Below are 14590 nucleotides of genomic sequence, written 5' to 3' on the forward strand. Positions count from 1 at the left end.
ATTGAAGGCGGTGACTCTGCGGATGTCTAGATGAACATAGTAAATTGTTGCTAAAAAACGGAATGACATCTGAATCTAATTGTACTGCTCTTAATTCCCTTTTGAACTTTGTTATGATAATTATTTAGTGAAGATGGCCTTTGCCATTGGCCATTATGACGTGAAAGATAAACGGCAACTTAAATTGGTGGATAGAAGAGAATAAATTGAGCAACTCTTTGCATGTAGCCATGGCATATGTGCCATGGAGACTTGTTGGTGACCTGTCTAGAGAAAGCCCCAATTGTTTGATATTGTAGTGTTCATCGAGAATCTTGTTTAATTAAATGTTATGAGCCCCCCACTTATCTTTAAACTGTATTTCATTGAGCTGGCTTTTATTGGTAGTACAGAGCCGTCAATTGATTATGCTCATAATTTTATAAGAGTGATGGATAGTCCTTTTTCAATTGTATTTCTTGCAATCATCAGACACAGAAAAAAAAAAAGAAGATTAAAAAGTTAACGATTCCCCTTTTTCAATTATTTAAAAAGAAAAAAAAAGAAAAACAAATTTTGACATCACTGTTCGTGCGCGTGTCAGTTTCGACCCCATGCAGGAGCTGACGCGTGCCTGCGCATCTCCATCCCGATTGGCGCCACGTCTCTTTCGCGCTCAGAACTCCCGTCGCCGTCCGCCAGCACACGGCGCAAGCGTTCGTTCCGCCCTCCACTTCGGTTTCGGTCCACCTCCACCCACGGAGTGACTGTTCGTTCCCGTGATGCGGCGGTAAAAGGTGTCAAATTTCGCGAGCAAGAACCGGAGACGAGAGCAGAGCAAACGGGAGAAGAGAAAGGAGAAGAAAAGACAAAGATCGAATTGTAAAGTAAGACATTCGTTTCTTGTCCACTATCTCCCGCACACTACCGCTAGTGCGAGAGATAATTAATCGGAGAGAAGAATTTGCTTTTGCGTTACAGATAGCAATGGCATAAACGACGGCGGATGAAGTGTGTTGGCGGCCCACGTTAGCGCTAAAGAACGGAGGGTGGGTGGAGTGTGGAGAATTAGAGAGAGTGAGGGGAAAAGGGTTCACTAAAAGGAGTTAAAAATTTTTAAGGAAGCAACGTTACATAGAGAAGCGAGAGCAGGGGTCGAGGCGGAAAAGGAGGAATGTCGGCTCACTTCAGCGCGAGTCGCCGGGCGGCGTGGCTGCTGGCGGTGGCGATGATGTTCTGGTCGTGCACGGAAGCGGCGACGGCGCGGAGGGCAGAGGTGCAGCGGCATCTCAAGAAACTCAACAAGCAGGCCGTCAAGAGCATCAAGGTCACTCACTCCTTTGATTTCGTCGTATTTTCTTCTGCTGCTGCCCAAATTTCGGCCATTTGAGTGCCAAAGAATCATGACCCTAATTTTTCGAGAACTGGTTCCTGTGTCTGCAGAGCCCAGATGGAGACATCATAGACTGTGTACACATCTCGAAACAACCGGCCTTTGATCATCCCTTGCTCAAGAACCACACCATCCAGGTTTGCTGATTTCTTCTTCTTCTTCTTTCTTCTCCTCCGCCCAAATCATGCTCCATTCTCCATTCCACTGACACTCTGAGAATCTCAACAGATGAGGCCATCATTTCACCCAGAAAGCCATCTTTTTTATGAGAGCGAGCTTGTCTCCAAGAAGAAATTGCCAGTCCAATCTCAGCTCTGGCACAAAAACGGCAGGTGCCCTGAGAATACCATCCCCATCAGAAGAACAAAGAAGGATGATCTGCTGAGAGCCAATTCCGTGGAGAATTATGGCAGGAAACAGCACAGGAGCACCCCTAATCCACTCTCTGCTGAACTTGACCTCCTCAACGAGAATGGCCACCAGGTATAAGTATAACCAACTAAAAATGCAAATTTTTTTGCTTTCTCTGATCTGCAATGTGTTCGAGGAGTCTTCTTGTTAGCATGCAATTGCTTATGTTGAGGGGGATACTTATTATGGAGCGAAGGCCACCATTAATGTGTGGGAGCCAAGGATTGCGCAGGGCAACGAGTTCAGCCTGTCTCAGATTTGGCTTCTGGGAGGCTCATTTGGGGAGGATCTCAATAGCATCGAAGCTGGCTGGCAGGTATTCTTCCTTAATTCTGCTGTAATTTGATCGAGCAATTTGCCTTCAGGCATTGATTTTTCTGTTTGTGTGGACAATTGGTCAGGTGAGCCCTGATCTTTATGGCGATGACAACACAAGACTCTTCACTTACTGGACTGTAAGTTGCCGCAAACCTTCAATGTTCATCCTCCGAGTTTGTTTCTGTATCAGGGAACCCAGTTCTTCTGACATTTGTATTTCAAACTTTGCAGAGTGATTCTTATCAAGCAACAGGTTGCTACAATTTGCTATGTTCTGGATTCATTCAAACCAACAGTGAGATTGCAATGGGTGCAACTATCTACCCTATTTCGAGATATGAAGGCTCCCAATATGATATCAGTATACTTGTTTGGAAGGTAAAAAATGTAAACCTCATTGACTAAGCATTGTTCTACTGGTATAGTTTGAGTTGATTTGATTGCTGGAACAGGATCCAACAGAAGGTCATTGGTGGATGCAATTTGGGAATGACCATGTGCTAGGTTACTGGCCTTCCTTCCTCTTCTCCTACCTGGCAGACGGCGCCTCCATGATCGAGTGGGGTGGGGAAGTTGTGGACTCTGAACCAGGCGGTGCCCACACTTCCACTGCCATGGGCAGTGGCCACTTCCCCGGAGAAGGCTTTCGCAAGTCCAGCTACTTTAGGAACATCCAAATAGTTGATGAATCCAACACCTTGAGGGATCCAACCGATATCGCCACCTTCACCGAGCAACCAAGCTGCTACGATGTGCAGACCGGTAATGGTGGACAATGGGGGCACTACTTCTACTACGGAGGTCCTGGCAGAAACTCCAATTGTTCATAGGAATTCAACTCGGCAAATTCCTCATCCCATGTATAATTCATCATCAAGAATCTTCTTCCTTTAACTTATCCTAGGTCAGTCTGATCACTTGTTTTAATTCATCATCAATAATCTCTTGCATTCATGATTTGGATTCCTGCACATGTTGCAGGGCCATGCGTGGTGAAGAAAAACAATAAGAGTGGCCACTCTTGCCTCTCTTTTGGTTGCCATGGCGATTGATTGAAATGAAGAAAGTGGAAATGTTTTTTGGGGGGGACATCAATCAATGTCTTTATCATTAGGATGTAAAACACAGCAGCCTGTAACTTATTGCTGACGAAGAATTTGTGACCTGGCTTCAGTGTGCTTTAGTATTCATGCGTGAGTTGCTACTGTTTGTCTATTGGAATGAAGCTTAAAAGTTCCTCAAGTCTGGTAATGTAATGCCACAAGGAGTGTTTGAGATTAATGTTAAACTTTTCTTGTATCTTGACACGTCTTTCCATCAATTAGGATATTTCATTTTTTTCAATATTGAAATCGATTTGATAGCTCAAAACATATTATTTGAGGAAAAACAATATTAATGGAAGTGCCATATAAGAGTATTCAATTGTTCTTAGGGTTCGAAAGATCCAACAAATGACCGTAGGGTAACGAGGCAAATGAGCTGCATGATTTGAACATTTTGACAGTACCTCATGATTTTGGGATACCTTAACTTCTGGTGTATGACTACAAAATTTTGCCAAAAATCCATAAACAATACTCAGCTGCGACACTACCATCATCAACAAATTTTCAGATCACAAAAAAAGTACAAGCAAAAAAGATACAGCTACAGATTGCATTTTGTTGAAATGCCGCAGTGAAATCATATACAGTATACATATGATATAACATATCCAAAAAATTTACATGGGATTTTGCTTCTCATATGATCCCACATCCCTATCTACATAACTCTATAAAGTATGGGGAACATTACCATAAATCAAAAGAGATTATTGTGGGTCAGTAGGGGTTAGTTTTGAAGTAGATGGCTCGCCGAGGGAGACAGAAGCAAGGGAAGAAGCCCAGACCCGTGCATTATTCGCCCCCTTTCGGAGGTTCCTAGTCCGATTGCAAAGTCTAAGATTGCTGCATAACCTTTTGACATCGACCAAATGCAGCACCTGCTCCAACAAATGGCTCGACTCACAAAGAAACCTCAAGTTCAGATGCCAGGCGTGTGAGACACAAAAGGCTTTCACACGGGTGTATATCGCATAGATGATGCATATGCTCATTCTCAGAAAGATGAAAAGAACACTAAATGCCAAGTAAGGTTCCTTAGTTATCAACTCCCTTGCAGATTCAACTTGGAGTACTTGGGTCCTAACCCTTCCTGAACCAGCCAGATCTATCTCCGGATGCATGACTGGATCCAAGCCTGTATAAAAATAGGCAAGGATATACTTACTACATGTTCAAGATGCTAAAATAGTTTACACTTGGAAATTAAAATTAAATGAGGTGGAGAAAATGCAAAGACAGAATAAGGAAGCTTCAATATATAAAGTTGAAATCACAGCACTTGAGATTTTATATAGTCAAGGTAAGTCATACTATGTTCGCAAGAGGCCATGCTTAGACCTACACCAAAAAATTAAGTTGAAGAAGTTATTATGAGGATTGACTACTCCTAACTTAAGTTAATGTACCTGTAGTTCTCTTGTAGAAATAGACTAGCGAAGTTAGGTCATTTAACCCTTGATACCGAAGCCTTGTTGTCCCATTTATCAACATTAAAGCAGGAAAACTGTGAATACCATATCTTGAGAAGACACTGGGTAGCAACAAAAAAACAACGGCAATCACATGAAATGTAAGTTTCATAAAGAATATGTGGGCAACTTGATGAAGATTGGAGCAAAACAACAAACAGAATTGCTGCAGCATACCTAGGCATGACTGATGATTCTTCAACTAAGAAGTGTTTTATTTGAGGAAACATTGAGCTAAGAGCATCAAAGGTAGGTCGACGGCTGTGTGAAAATGGACACCATGATGCATAGAAGAGAACAGAAAAATAAGCACTTTTCTTGCCGGAACCAAGTTCTTTCTCTAGAATCTCTCCACTCACCTTCAAAAATGATTAAACAGATCAGAACTCACCTCACAATCAATCCAAAAGAAAAAGAAACCAAAGAAAAGCATAAATATCAAAGCATGTTCTTACAACATGGTCAAGTTGAAAGAAAGCAGGGGGTTGATATATATATATATATAATTTTCAGCCATTCAGCAGTTTTGAGGCAAAATCACAAAATATTGACAACTATGTTTTTGCAGCTCAAGGGATCTCATATTCTTTTCCCAATAAAAAATATAAAATCAGCAATTATATTTTAAAGATCTACATTAATATGCTTCATAGCACCTAAAATAAGTTTCCCTCATCTAACTTTTAATTTTCTGATATACCATCTACCTCAATATTCCTATATCATCTCAACCCGAATGATACTCATTGCATACTCTATTAGATAACAGGCAACCATATGATTCACCTTATGTATGTATTACACTAATACAATTATCTTTTACACTTCTGCCTTTAATCTAAAAGGTACACACATGACACAATGACATAAAATTAGTCACATGTTCATTTTGTCCACTAATACCCAAGTGACATAGTGGACCTTTTGTCCATAATAACGAGAAAAATATATATAATTAATGTTATCCTGTTAATCCACAAAGAAACCAGCATAGGCAGAAGATATCTTAAATTAGTACCCTGATGTCTATTGACAGAAGATGGATGCAAACTTTGCCCCTCCATAGCACACCTTAATCTAGGTAGTAGCTAAAGTTCAAAGTGAATGGTCACACAAAGTCAAATAGTCCAAAAAAGGTGTCATTGATCTTATCACAAGGGCATGCAAATGATTCATCTTAGAGTGGAAATATGAAGCACGCCACTTGGAATGTCAGAGATCAATCAACAGATTGGTACCAAGTCCCTTTAGAGTGAGCTTACCATACTTCAAAGTTAAGGGAAAGCTACTAAAGTTAGCATCCCATCAAAGCATAAGATTAATTTTTTTTTTGTTTTAAAAAAAAAAAAAGTCTGCTAAACGACTACAACAGGGCAGTAACCCACTTCGTATCCAATGAAACAGACATTTATCATTCTTCAGTTTTCTGCTTTTAGAGGTAGGACTTAAATCAATAGCAGTTCCTCAAATAAATTAAAAGCATCAAAGTTTGCCCTGCCCTTCATACACTTAATCATCACCATGTAACTGAAATAATCAAACACATATAAAAAACCAAGACATAAGGCATGTCTCTCTTCAAGCGAAATCAAAACAACAAGTCTTCATTACCATATTTCACTACAAAACCGAAACAGCTAACTAAAAAATAAAAATTTTAATAAACCCAGTAAATGGTCATCAGGGATTCTTCTGGAGACCTAACCCTCCAAGAATAATCAAACCCTAATTAATCTGATCACCAGCTTCCCGCTAGAAAACGCCCACCTTTGGATGGCAATATCCGAACGGATAGTATAAGGAAGTATCCAGCAAGCGACAGCGTACCTCCACAGGTGGAGAGAGGTCGACCGAAGGAAGACATTGATATTCGAGGTGACCGAGGAAGGCGAGGTCCGACCGAGGACAGAGAGGCTGCGCGGCGGATCGGACGTGTGCGAGGCAGGCGGCGGGGGAGAGGACGAGGAGGAAGGCGAGGAGATGGAAGGAGGATTCGACCATGGCGAAAGGAAGAGCAATCGGAAGCTCCAAGTGGGACGAAAGAGAGGCCACACCTTCTTACCTCTCTTTTTCTGCGTTTATTAAATTGCGCGTCTACCTGTTTGGATTTTGGACGTAGAGTTGGGAATTGACTAAATGGGCGCATCATATTTGACCAAAATACAAACTTAAGCCCTTTGAATTAAATTTAAATATTCCATCCTAAAAATATTACTTTTTAAATATTTTACTATTTAAATAACTTAAATCTCACGACAAAATATTCCATCCTAAAAATATCGCCTCATATTTAGAGAATATTCCTATTGGAAATGATCTGTTATATAAAAATACGACCAGAATAATTTTTTAGGTAAAAAGGATGGGTAGAGGCCGGCAAAAGGCCCAAGTGACACTGAAACAGGGCACCTGATCAGCCCAGACTCGAGTCACGACTGTGACAGCCGGCGGTTGCTGGATGGGTCCCGCCCTCGCCTCGTCCGTCCCCGTTATTAGATAAATGAACCCCTTCCTCTCTCCCCCGGTCCATTGTCTAGATCTAGATCGCCGCCGAGATCCCGGCTCTCTCTCCTCTTTCTCACCAAGTAAGCTCGTCCTTTGCAAGCGAGCGCCGTAGGGCTACCGAAAAGGAAGAAGATGAGGGAGATCATAAGCGTCCACATTGGTCAGGCCGGCATCCAGGTCGGCAACTCTTGCTGGGAGCTCTACTGCCTCGAGCACGGCATCCAGCCTGATGGCATGATGCCGAGGTAACTTAGATCTGCTTTCCGCTTAGATTTCATTGATGGAAAACTGTCTGCATTTTTTTTTCTTGGGGAGGAAACGTTTTTTTGTAATTGCTTTATTGTTTGGGGTTTGTAGTTGTGTATTTTATTTTGTTATTTACAAGATGCTTTGGTTTTTTTGTACCGCCGAAGTGTGACAGGCTTTAGAGAGAAAAATGCGCTTATGTATCTTTTGTCCACTTGATTAACCTCAGTTTGACTTACTAGTTTGTGATCTACTAACATTTGTATCGGATCTGTCCTAGGAGGCATATTTTGTTGTCTACATGTTGAAGAAAGTGAGGTTTCAGGAGTTGGCAAAAAGTTGTTTCACATCATTCTTTGTTGACGGTATTTTTTTTTAAAAGAAAAGAAAACCTAAAGCTTAGTTCAGGAATCGTGATTTTTTAGTCGACTCATATATTTTGTTTAGAGTAAAGCATTTGTTAGTATTATCTCCTTAATTGGAGTTCCAGACCTTAATCTGTGTTTGTATATCACCTTCAATAATTAAGAACTATTGTTCCTTTTTCCTTAATTCCTTGTCAAACTTCTCATGCATTAGATAGCTTTAACAATCTTTGACGAATTATATGTCTTTCATGAATTTATATATGCCTACTACCAACTAAACCAGTGATAAAAGCATCCTGGTTTGCCTATGAAAAATTCTGATTTTGATCTGGTTGGTTTTTTCTGATACGTTTTTATTTTTTTTTACTGTTTCCTCAGTGATACTTCAGTGGGAGATGCAACAGATGCATTTAATACCTTCTTCAGTGAGACCAGTGCTGGGAAGCATGTCCCAAGGGCCATCTTTGTAGATCTGGAGCCTACAGTGATTGATGAAGTGAGGACCGGAGCTTATCGTCATCTCTTCCACCCAGAGCAGCTCATCTCTGGGAAGGAGGATGCTGCAAATAACTTTGCTCGGGGGCACTACACAGGTACTGGCTCTGTTTTTTCTCATGGGCGAAGTTGATTTTCTGATACTAGGTCTGGAATTGATCTTGATGTGTGTGCATGAACAACAGTTGGCAAGGAAATTGTTGATCTCTGCCTTGACCGAGTTAGGAAATTAGCAGATAATTGCACTGGTTTGCAAGGTTTTTTGGTTTTCAATGCTGTTGGTGGTGGAACTGGATCTGGTTTGGGTTCTTTGCTGCTAGAGCGCTTGTCGGTTGACTATGGGAAGAAGTCAAAGCTTGGTTTCACCATTTATCCTTCTCCTCAGGTACACAAAGTTTTGAAGCTGGTCTGCTCTCAATTCAAGTTAAATTTCTTGATCTGAACTTGTTTGCTTAACCTCATCCTTTGCGACTGTAGATAGTGGCATATTTCAGTAGTTAGTAGTTGCTAATTAGTAATGAAAGTATAGTAATTAGTGGCATATATCAAAATTATGCATCACTAGGATATATATGCTGATGAAGCATACTGATTGTAGGCCATTTGTTTGTTCACTGAAGATTATATGGCAAAAGCTTAATTAGCTTAAAATAAAAAATACTTAGTTTTTGAAAAAAAAAATCAAGATGTTACTAAAATTGCACTATGGATTTTAGAATTTGCCGAGGATTTTGATTTGGAAGAAGTCAAGAACAACAAAGGTAGATATATGTTGAAAATTATAATATGTAACCTCTCTTAATTGTATAATAATTTACTGTGTACTAATATTGCTGAACTTACATTCAACACAGATCTCAAAAGATCTATCAGAATCACATAATTGTATTTGTATCAATGGAAATAATTTGGTAGCTGTAGACATGTCGGTCCCACCGATATTTGGCCATGTGCAATTAGATACCTTGTTTGCCTAGGCACTACGCACAAAAATTGTCTTTTTTTGTTTGACGCATAGTGCATCTAGGTGAAGTTCAGTAAGTTTATTTTTGTTTTGTATAATAAATTGGACTTAAACTGTGATATTCATGGTTGTAGGTTTCAACAGCAGTTGTGGAGCCATATAACAGTGTGCTTTCTACTCACTCCTTGCTTGAACACACTGATGTTGCAGTTCTGCTAGACAATGAAGCAATTTATGATATCTGCAGGAGAGCTCTAGATATTGAGAGGCCAACTTACACCAACTTGAACCGGTTGATATCTCAGGTCATATCCTCTTTAACTACTTCTCTGAGGTTCGACGGAGCTATTAATGTGGATATTACCGAGTTCCAGACCAACCTAGTGCCCTATCCTAGAATCCACTTTATGCTCTCTTCCTATGCGCCTGTTATCTCTGCTGAAAAAGCATACCACGAGCAACTCTCTGTCCCTGAAATTACAAATGCAGTGTTCGACCCATCAAACATGATGGCAAAATGTGACCCCAGGCATGGCAAATACATGGCTTGTTGTTTGATGTACCGAGGTGACGTCGTGCCCAAGGATGTGAATGCCGCTGTTGCAACCATCAAGACCAAGAGAACTGTCCAATTTGTCGACTGGTAAACACACTCAGTCTTTCCCCTTCGTTAGTGCAATAAACTCCATGATCTAAAATTGAGTGCCTTGAGATTTTTTTTTTTTCTGAAGGTGCCCTACTGGATTCAAGTGTGGAATCAACTATCAGGCACCAACTGTCGTTCCTGGAGGTGATTTAGCTAAAGTGCAGCGCGCTGTCTGCATGATCAGCAACAACACTGCTGTGGCTGAGGTGTTCTCAAGGATTGATCACAAGTTCGACCTGATGTACTCCAAGCGTGCGTTCGTCCATTGGTACGTAGGCGAAGGCATGGAAGAAGGGGAGTTCTCTGAGGCCCGGGAGGATTTGGCTGCGCTTGAGAAGGACTATGAGGAGGTTGGTGCAGAGGGTGGAGAGGAGGACGAGGAGCCAGAAGACTACTGAGCATTGGTGGCTGCTTCTTAGTAATTGCTTGCGTTTGTTAATTTGCACTGTCATTTGCTTCGTGAGTTGGTACCAGACTTGAGCATTTTGTTTTCTGCGTTACGTTGTAGCCGTTGTTGAACTCTGAATTGTGGGTTTGAAAATCATGTTTGATTGAATTGCTATAAAAGAAAATCTGAATAGGGCTGGCGTGAAGGGCTTCAATCCAACGCTTAGATCTAGCTCCATTTAATCCTTACGGTTGACAAACGAATGGCTGGAATTAAATGATCAGATCCAGCTGCTGGAGGGGCCTTCGCCAGCACTTTTTTGGTTTTTTTTATCATTTTCTATAAATTTTTATATTGATTAGTTATTTCATTTACTTTCAATTAATGTTTTTAATTCGTGCTTCTCCACACATTCTATTCTTGGCAATTGCTGGTCGCCCTGAAAGACACAGCCATTCGTGATTCTCCACACACTGCACAGTGTTCTTGGCAATTCCTCGTCGCCCTGAAATGGACAGCCAGCTAGCAAGGGCGAGAACGAGCTTCTGTTTTTAGATCCGAGCCTAGAATCGATCATGGCGAGCCTCGGTTCCGCTCCCATCCTGCGTACTCCTCTTCTTCCTCACCCTCGTCGGAGCCGAGGAGTCTTTTTCGATCCCGGCGGCCTTCCGAAGCCTATCTCGGAACCTAAACGTGCTCCCTTCCCTCGCTTCGATCCGATTTGGAGCCGCAGGATTCGGTGCTGCAGTGTTTCGGCTCAAGAAACCGGCGAAGAGAAGAGGCCGCACGATCCCGCGATTACCCCTACCACCTCCGGTGAACCTGAAGTTTCCACCAGGTAGCATCTTTGGATTCCACAATGCGTTGGTTTTGTTATTTAAGGATTAATTTCTGGTTTGAATGTAACAGTAGGGGTAATTGTGCAAGAACATGTTTTACTGTTTATTTCTCCAATATGTTATAAAAACTGTCCTCTATTTTTTACAGATCATGGAATTGGCGAGGTTACCGTATTCGTTATCAGTCATCAGGAAATACAGGACCAGCATTAGTTCTAATTCACGGTTTTGGGGCAAACAGGTCTATGCCACCATACAATCTTGGTTTTACTTTGCAGACAGTGTTACGTGGTTGATATTAGTATGTGCATTGCTTCTTTAGGACTTGGTTGCGTGATCAAGTACTATTCTTTATATCAAAACTGTTGTTCATGTGAGTTATCATGTTCTTGATGTTGCAACTCAAACGGGTATCTTATTTGTTTGCATTCATATGAGCTATAAATCATTATGAATTTGACTTGGTTTTTGAGTTTAATCTGCAGAAGCCTCTAAATTGCAAATCCTCTATGCTCTAAATTTAAATTCAGGGGCGTATGTTTGCAATTGTCCTTATAGGGGCAGCTAGACGGCATTGAATATCTTCTGATTCACTTTGATGTCTGCCATTCTTTCCTTGTTGATCCCTATTCATTTTTTCTTGATGTTTCTGAAGGAATGAGAATACGGTATCACATCTGTCTAAATTGGTTAGTGAGTCTACTGGAGTGCTGACTGGAGTATACTTAGATATTAGATTACTTTAAAATTACATAATTGTTTCTTCTTGTATTTCACTAGGTTTCTGGTTAAAACAAAATTGTCTGTGGATTGTCTTCTTTAAGCTGGACATATAGCTAGTCTATGTTAAAACTGAAAAATGGAACATTAAAATCATTCCTAGTAAATTCAGTTTCTGATAGAAGGAAACTTCTACAGCTTTAGCCCTTATCTGAAACTAGGGTGTTCAGAACCACAACATATCTCCTACAAGAATTGTTGATATCAGTCTCCTTTTGCAGTGACCATTGGAGAAAAAATATTTCAATTCTTGCAAAATCCAACAGGGTTTACTCTATTGATCTGATTGGTTATGGTTATTCTGATAAGCCAAACCCACGAGAAGTTGGAACAGGTTCATTCTATACATTTGAGACTTGGGCAGATCAGCTAAATGATTTTTGTGTGGATGTTGTCAAAGAGAAAGCATTCTTCATATGCAATTCTATTGGAGGTGAGGCTAAAAGTTTCTTAATCTTTGGCAGCTTTTACTTGGTGATGATTAATCCTGGTAACTTTCTATTGATATCACTGCATGATGAAAAGACAATTCTCTTCTTTCAATTTTGAGAAGTTTCTATGTTCTATTTATGCAAAACTTTCCTTTTCTGTTATCCTTTTGTAGGATTTCTGGAATTTCTACAATAACCCCTCCAATGCTTTTTTCCAACCAATGTAAACATTTTTTCAGTGTTGGTAATTCATGCTTTCTTTATGGGCATTCAGGTTTTCTCAATTGAGTTTTAGAATCTTTCATCTTGTAGCTTCATTTTTACTAAAAGTTCCTAGGCATTCAGGAATTGGATAAACAATGAAGAACGTGAAATTGTATCAAGATAATAGTGTCCCATTCAACTACAATGATTTTCCTATGTCAAAAGGATTTGATGAGGATCCAACACTAAATAGGATTTCTTCACAGGCGTTGTAGGCCTTCAGGCAGCAGTTATGCAGCCTCAGATCTGCAAGGGTATCTTCCTGTTAAATATTTCCTTAAGAATGCTACACATAAAGAAACAGCCTTGGTACGGAAGACCTTTCATCCTATCCTTCCAGAGCTTCTTGAGGTAGATACTTGTGCCACCGTGCAATATTATATATTGCACGAACACGCCTAAAACTTCAAATTCTGTTGTCGCAGGAACACAGCTGTTGGAAAGCTTTTCTTTAAAGCAATTGCCACCCCAGAATCTATTAGAAGTATTCTATTACAGGTAAATTTTCAAATATAAATAATATGATTTTTTTGTGCCTTACTCTTATGAAATTTTATTATTAGGACCATGTTTATTTTCATATAGGATAGTTTACAACAGTGAGGCTTCAACTTGAAACATTAATTTTTGGGGTTGGAAAATAACCAACTTGAAGCGGTCATGTGCCGTAGCTAGATCATTGAGCTCTACACAAAGCTTTAATCTCTTTTGCAGGCATTAATTTTACACCATTTCATGATATGAGTTAACCAGGACACTGATGGGATAAGATTCATGTAGTCAAATTCAAATCCAGATAGTTAAGACAAACATGTTTGATGGTGATAAGAAGAAACTAAAATCCATGCAAGAATGCAATTTTTTTATGTTCTTTATGTTAATTTTCCATTTAGACAATTTCTTATTTATATAATGCAAGTATTTGTAATTTCAAGGTATCACTTTTGGAGCAAGACTACACTTTTCCACTAGATCACTAGATAGAATAGAATGTAAATTTGTAACAAAATGGAGAACTTCTAACTGGCCTCAGTTTGTGCAGCATCAATGTAGAATCATATTGATTAATCAACTGAAATAGTGTTTGCTCCTTGAATATGTTTGAAAATCATCCAACAACAACAATAAGTCTTTATCCTATTCGGCTATATGGTTCTACATTGACTCCGCACAATGCTTGAAAAGTACAAAAAACTTTTTTTTTCTATAACATATAAAGGTTAGAATAACTGTTTATTTTTATAATGTTTGACAATTTTGATAATGGTTTTCCTTTCAGTGTTATCATGACACATCAGCCGTGACAGATGAACTAGTTCAGCTCATTTTGCAACCAGGACTTGATCCTGGTGCCGCAGAAGTATTCCTTGAGTTTATCTGCTATTCAGGTGGTCCTCTACCTGAAGAATTGCTTCCCAAAGTTGAGGTCAGTCATATGATGCACTATAAAACCTTTGAGTCTTTAATAAATCCATAGGCCTGCAAACTTTTTCCTTTGCGTTTCTTTCAGTGTCCAGTTTTGATAGCTTGGGGCGATAAGGATCCATGGGAGCCTGTCGAACTCGGGCAAAAGTATGCCGAGTTTAAATCTGTCGAAGATTTTGTCGTCCTTCCCGATGTTGGCCACTGCCCACAGGTTCAGTGTTCAGTGAACTATTACTAGTTTGTCGCCGATATCTTGTTTAATGAGATCTTTTTTTTTTCGTCTTCGTAGGATGAAGCTCCAGATCTAGTAAATCCCTTGATTCAATCTTTCGTTGAGCGTCATGCACCGTGAGGAATAGCTTCAGCTACCTTGTGGTTGTTTCTGATATGTTTTTTTCCCTCCTAAAGAAAAACACACCTTATTGTTCATAGCGGCATTCTTGCTACACAAGCATCTAGAGATTGACACCTGAATGCATAAAGTTAATTGATTCTTAGGGAATGAACACTATTTTGATTGGGAAATGTAGATAATATACAATGTCTATTTTTTTTTTAAA

At 40.0% G+C, this 14590-nt stretch overlaps 4 protein-coding genes across 5 annotated transcripts; 3 read left to right on the forward strand and 1 right to left on the reverse strand.

Annotated features, from left to right (window-relative positions):
- Nucleotides 1–644: 644 nt before the first annotated feature.
- Nucleotides 645–3400, forward strand: LOC122014531. The gene is made up of 9 exons (XM_042570775.1): nucleotides 645–866; nucleotides 961–1306; nucleotides 1423–1509; nucleotides 1601–1855; nucleotides 1935–2099; nucleotides 2185–2238; nucleotides 2333–2479; nucleotides 2554–3005; nucleotides 3083–3400. Exons 2-8 carry the CDS (start codon nucleotides 1154–1156, stop codon nucleotides 2929–2931), a joined length of 1239 nt encoding a protein of 412 aa, XP_042426709.1. The 5' UTR covers nucleotides 645–866; nucleotides 961–1153; the 3' UTR covers nucleotides 2932–3005; nucleotides 3083–3400.
- Nucleotides 3401–3731: 331 nt separating this feature from the next.
- LOC122014546 (5'-adenylylsulfate reductase-like 5) lies at nucleotides 3732–6774 on the reverse strand. Its single transcript, XM_042570798.1, has 4 exons — nucleotides 6507–6774; nucleotides 4857–5038; nucleotides 4617–4741; nucleotides 3732–4345 (listed from the first exon to the last, which is right to left on the reverse strand). Exons 1-4 carry the CDS (start codon nucleotides 6678–6680, stop codon nucleotides 3918–3920), a joined length of 909 nt encoding a protein of 302 aa, XP_042426732.1. The 5' UTR covers nucleotides 6681–6774; the 3' UTR covers nucleotides 3732–3917.
- A 404-nt stretch (nucleotides 6775–7178) lies between these two features.
- LOC122014553 (tubulin alpha-5 chain-like) lies at nucleotides 7179–10470 on the forward strand. The gene is made up of 5 exons (XM_042570810.1): nucleotides 7179–7429; nucleotides 8177–8391; nucleotides 8479–8678; nucleotides 9392–9900; nucleotides 9989–10470. The coding sequence occupies exons 1-5, from the start codon at nucleotides 7317–7319 to the stop codon at nucleotides 10299–10301; spliced, it is 1350 nt and encodes a 449-aa protein (XP_042426744.1). The 5' UTR covers nucleotides 7179–7316; the 3' UTR covers nucleotides 10302–10470.
- A 224-nt stretch (nucleotides 10471–10694) lies between these two features.
- On the forward strand, nucleotides 10695–14547 carry LOC122014559 (pheophytinase, chloroplastic-like). Of its 2 annotated transcripts, none has more exons than XM_042570831.1 (8): nucleotides 10695–11129; nucleotides 11279–11371; nucleotides 12177–12343; nucleotides 12812–12956; nucleotides 13031–13103; nucleotides 13885–14031; nucleotides 14116–14241; nucleotides 14320–14547. In XM_042570831.1, exons 1-8 carry the CDS (start codon nucleotides 10867–10869, stop codon nucleotides 14380–14382), a joined length of 1077 nt encoding a protein of 358 aa, XP_042426765.1. In that variant the 5' UTR covers nucleotides 10695–10866; the 3' UTR covers nucleotides 14383–14547. The 2 variants fall into 2 exon arrangements, with proteins under 2 accessions (XP_042426765.1, XP_042426756.1); XM_042570822.1 differs by having other exon boundaries at nucleotides 10696–11129; nucleotides 12132–12343.
- The last annotated feature ends 43 nt before the right edge of the window (nucleotides 14548–14590 follow it).

The sequence above is a fragment of the Zingiber officinale genome, chromosome 1A, assembly GCF_018446385.1.
Source record: "Zingiber officinale cultivar Zhangliang chromosome 1A, Zo_v1.1, whole genome shotgun sequence".
Taxonomy (NCBI): Eukaryota; Viridiplantae; Streptophyta; class Magnoliopsida; order Zingiberales; family Zingiberaceae; genus Zingiber; species Zingiber officinale.

Bases quoted from the DNA above. Each gene is read 5' to 3' on its own strand.
- LOC122014553 (XM_042570810.1), top strand. From the start codon at position 7,317: ATGAGGGAGATCATAAGCGTCCACATTGGTCAGGCCGGCATCCAGGTC. The intron at 7,430-8,176 runs GTAACTTAGATC...CTGTTTCCTCAG, and splicing joins CCTGATGGCATGATGCCGAG to TGATACTTCAGTGGGAGATG. The intron at 9,901-9,988 runs GTAAACACACTC...TTTTTTCTGAAG, and splicing joins ACTGTCCAATTTGTCGACTG to GTGCCCTACTGGATTCAAGT.
- LOC122014546 (XM_042570798.1), bottom strand. From the start codon at position 6,680: ATGGTCGAATCCTCCTTCCATCTCCTCGCCTTCCTCCTCGTCCTCTCC. The intron at 5,039-6,506 runs GTACGCTGTCGC...TCATTTTTGAAG, and splicing joins ACCTCTCTCCACCTGTGGAG to GTGAGTGGAGAGATTCTAGA. The intron at 4,346-4,616 runs GTACATTAACTT...ATTTTTATACAG, and splicing joins TTTCTACAAGAGAACTACAG to GCTTGGATCCAGTCATGCAT.
- LOC122014531 (XM_042570775.1), top strand. From the start codon at position 1,154: ATGTCGGCTCACTTCAGCGCGAGTCGCCGGGCGGCGTGGCTGCTGGCG. The intron at 1,307-1,422 runs GTCACTCACTCC...CTGTGTCTGCAG, and splicing joins AGGCCGTCAAGAGCATCAAG to AGCCCAGATGGAGACATCAT. The intron at 2,480-2,553 runs GTAAAAAATGTA...TTGCTGGAACAG, and splicing joins TCAGTATACTTGTTTGGAAG to GATCCAACAGAAGGTCATTG.
- LOC122014559 (XM_042570822.1), top strand. From the start codon at position 10,867: ATGGCGAGCCTCGGTTCCGCTCCCATCCTGCGTACTCCTCTTCTTCCT. The intron at 11,372-12,131 runs GTCTATGCCACC...CTCCTTTTGCAG, and splicing joins CACGGTTTTGGGGCAAACAG to TGACCATTGGAGAAAAAATA. The intron at 14,242-14,319 runs GTTCAGTGTTCA...TCGTCTTCGTAG, and splicing joins ATGTTGGCCACTGCCCACAG to GATGAAGCTCCAGATCTAGT.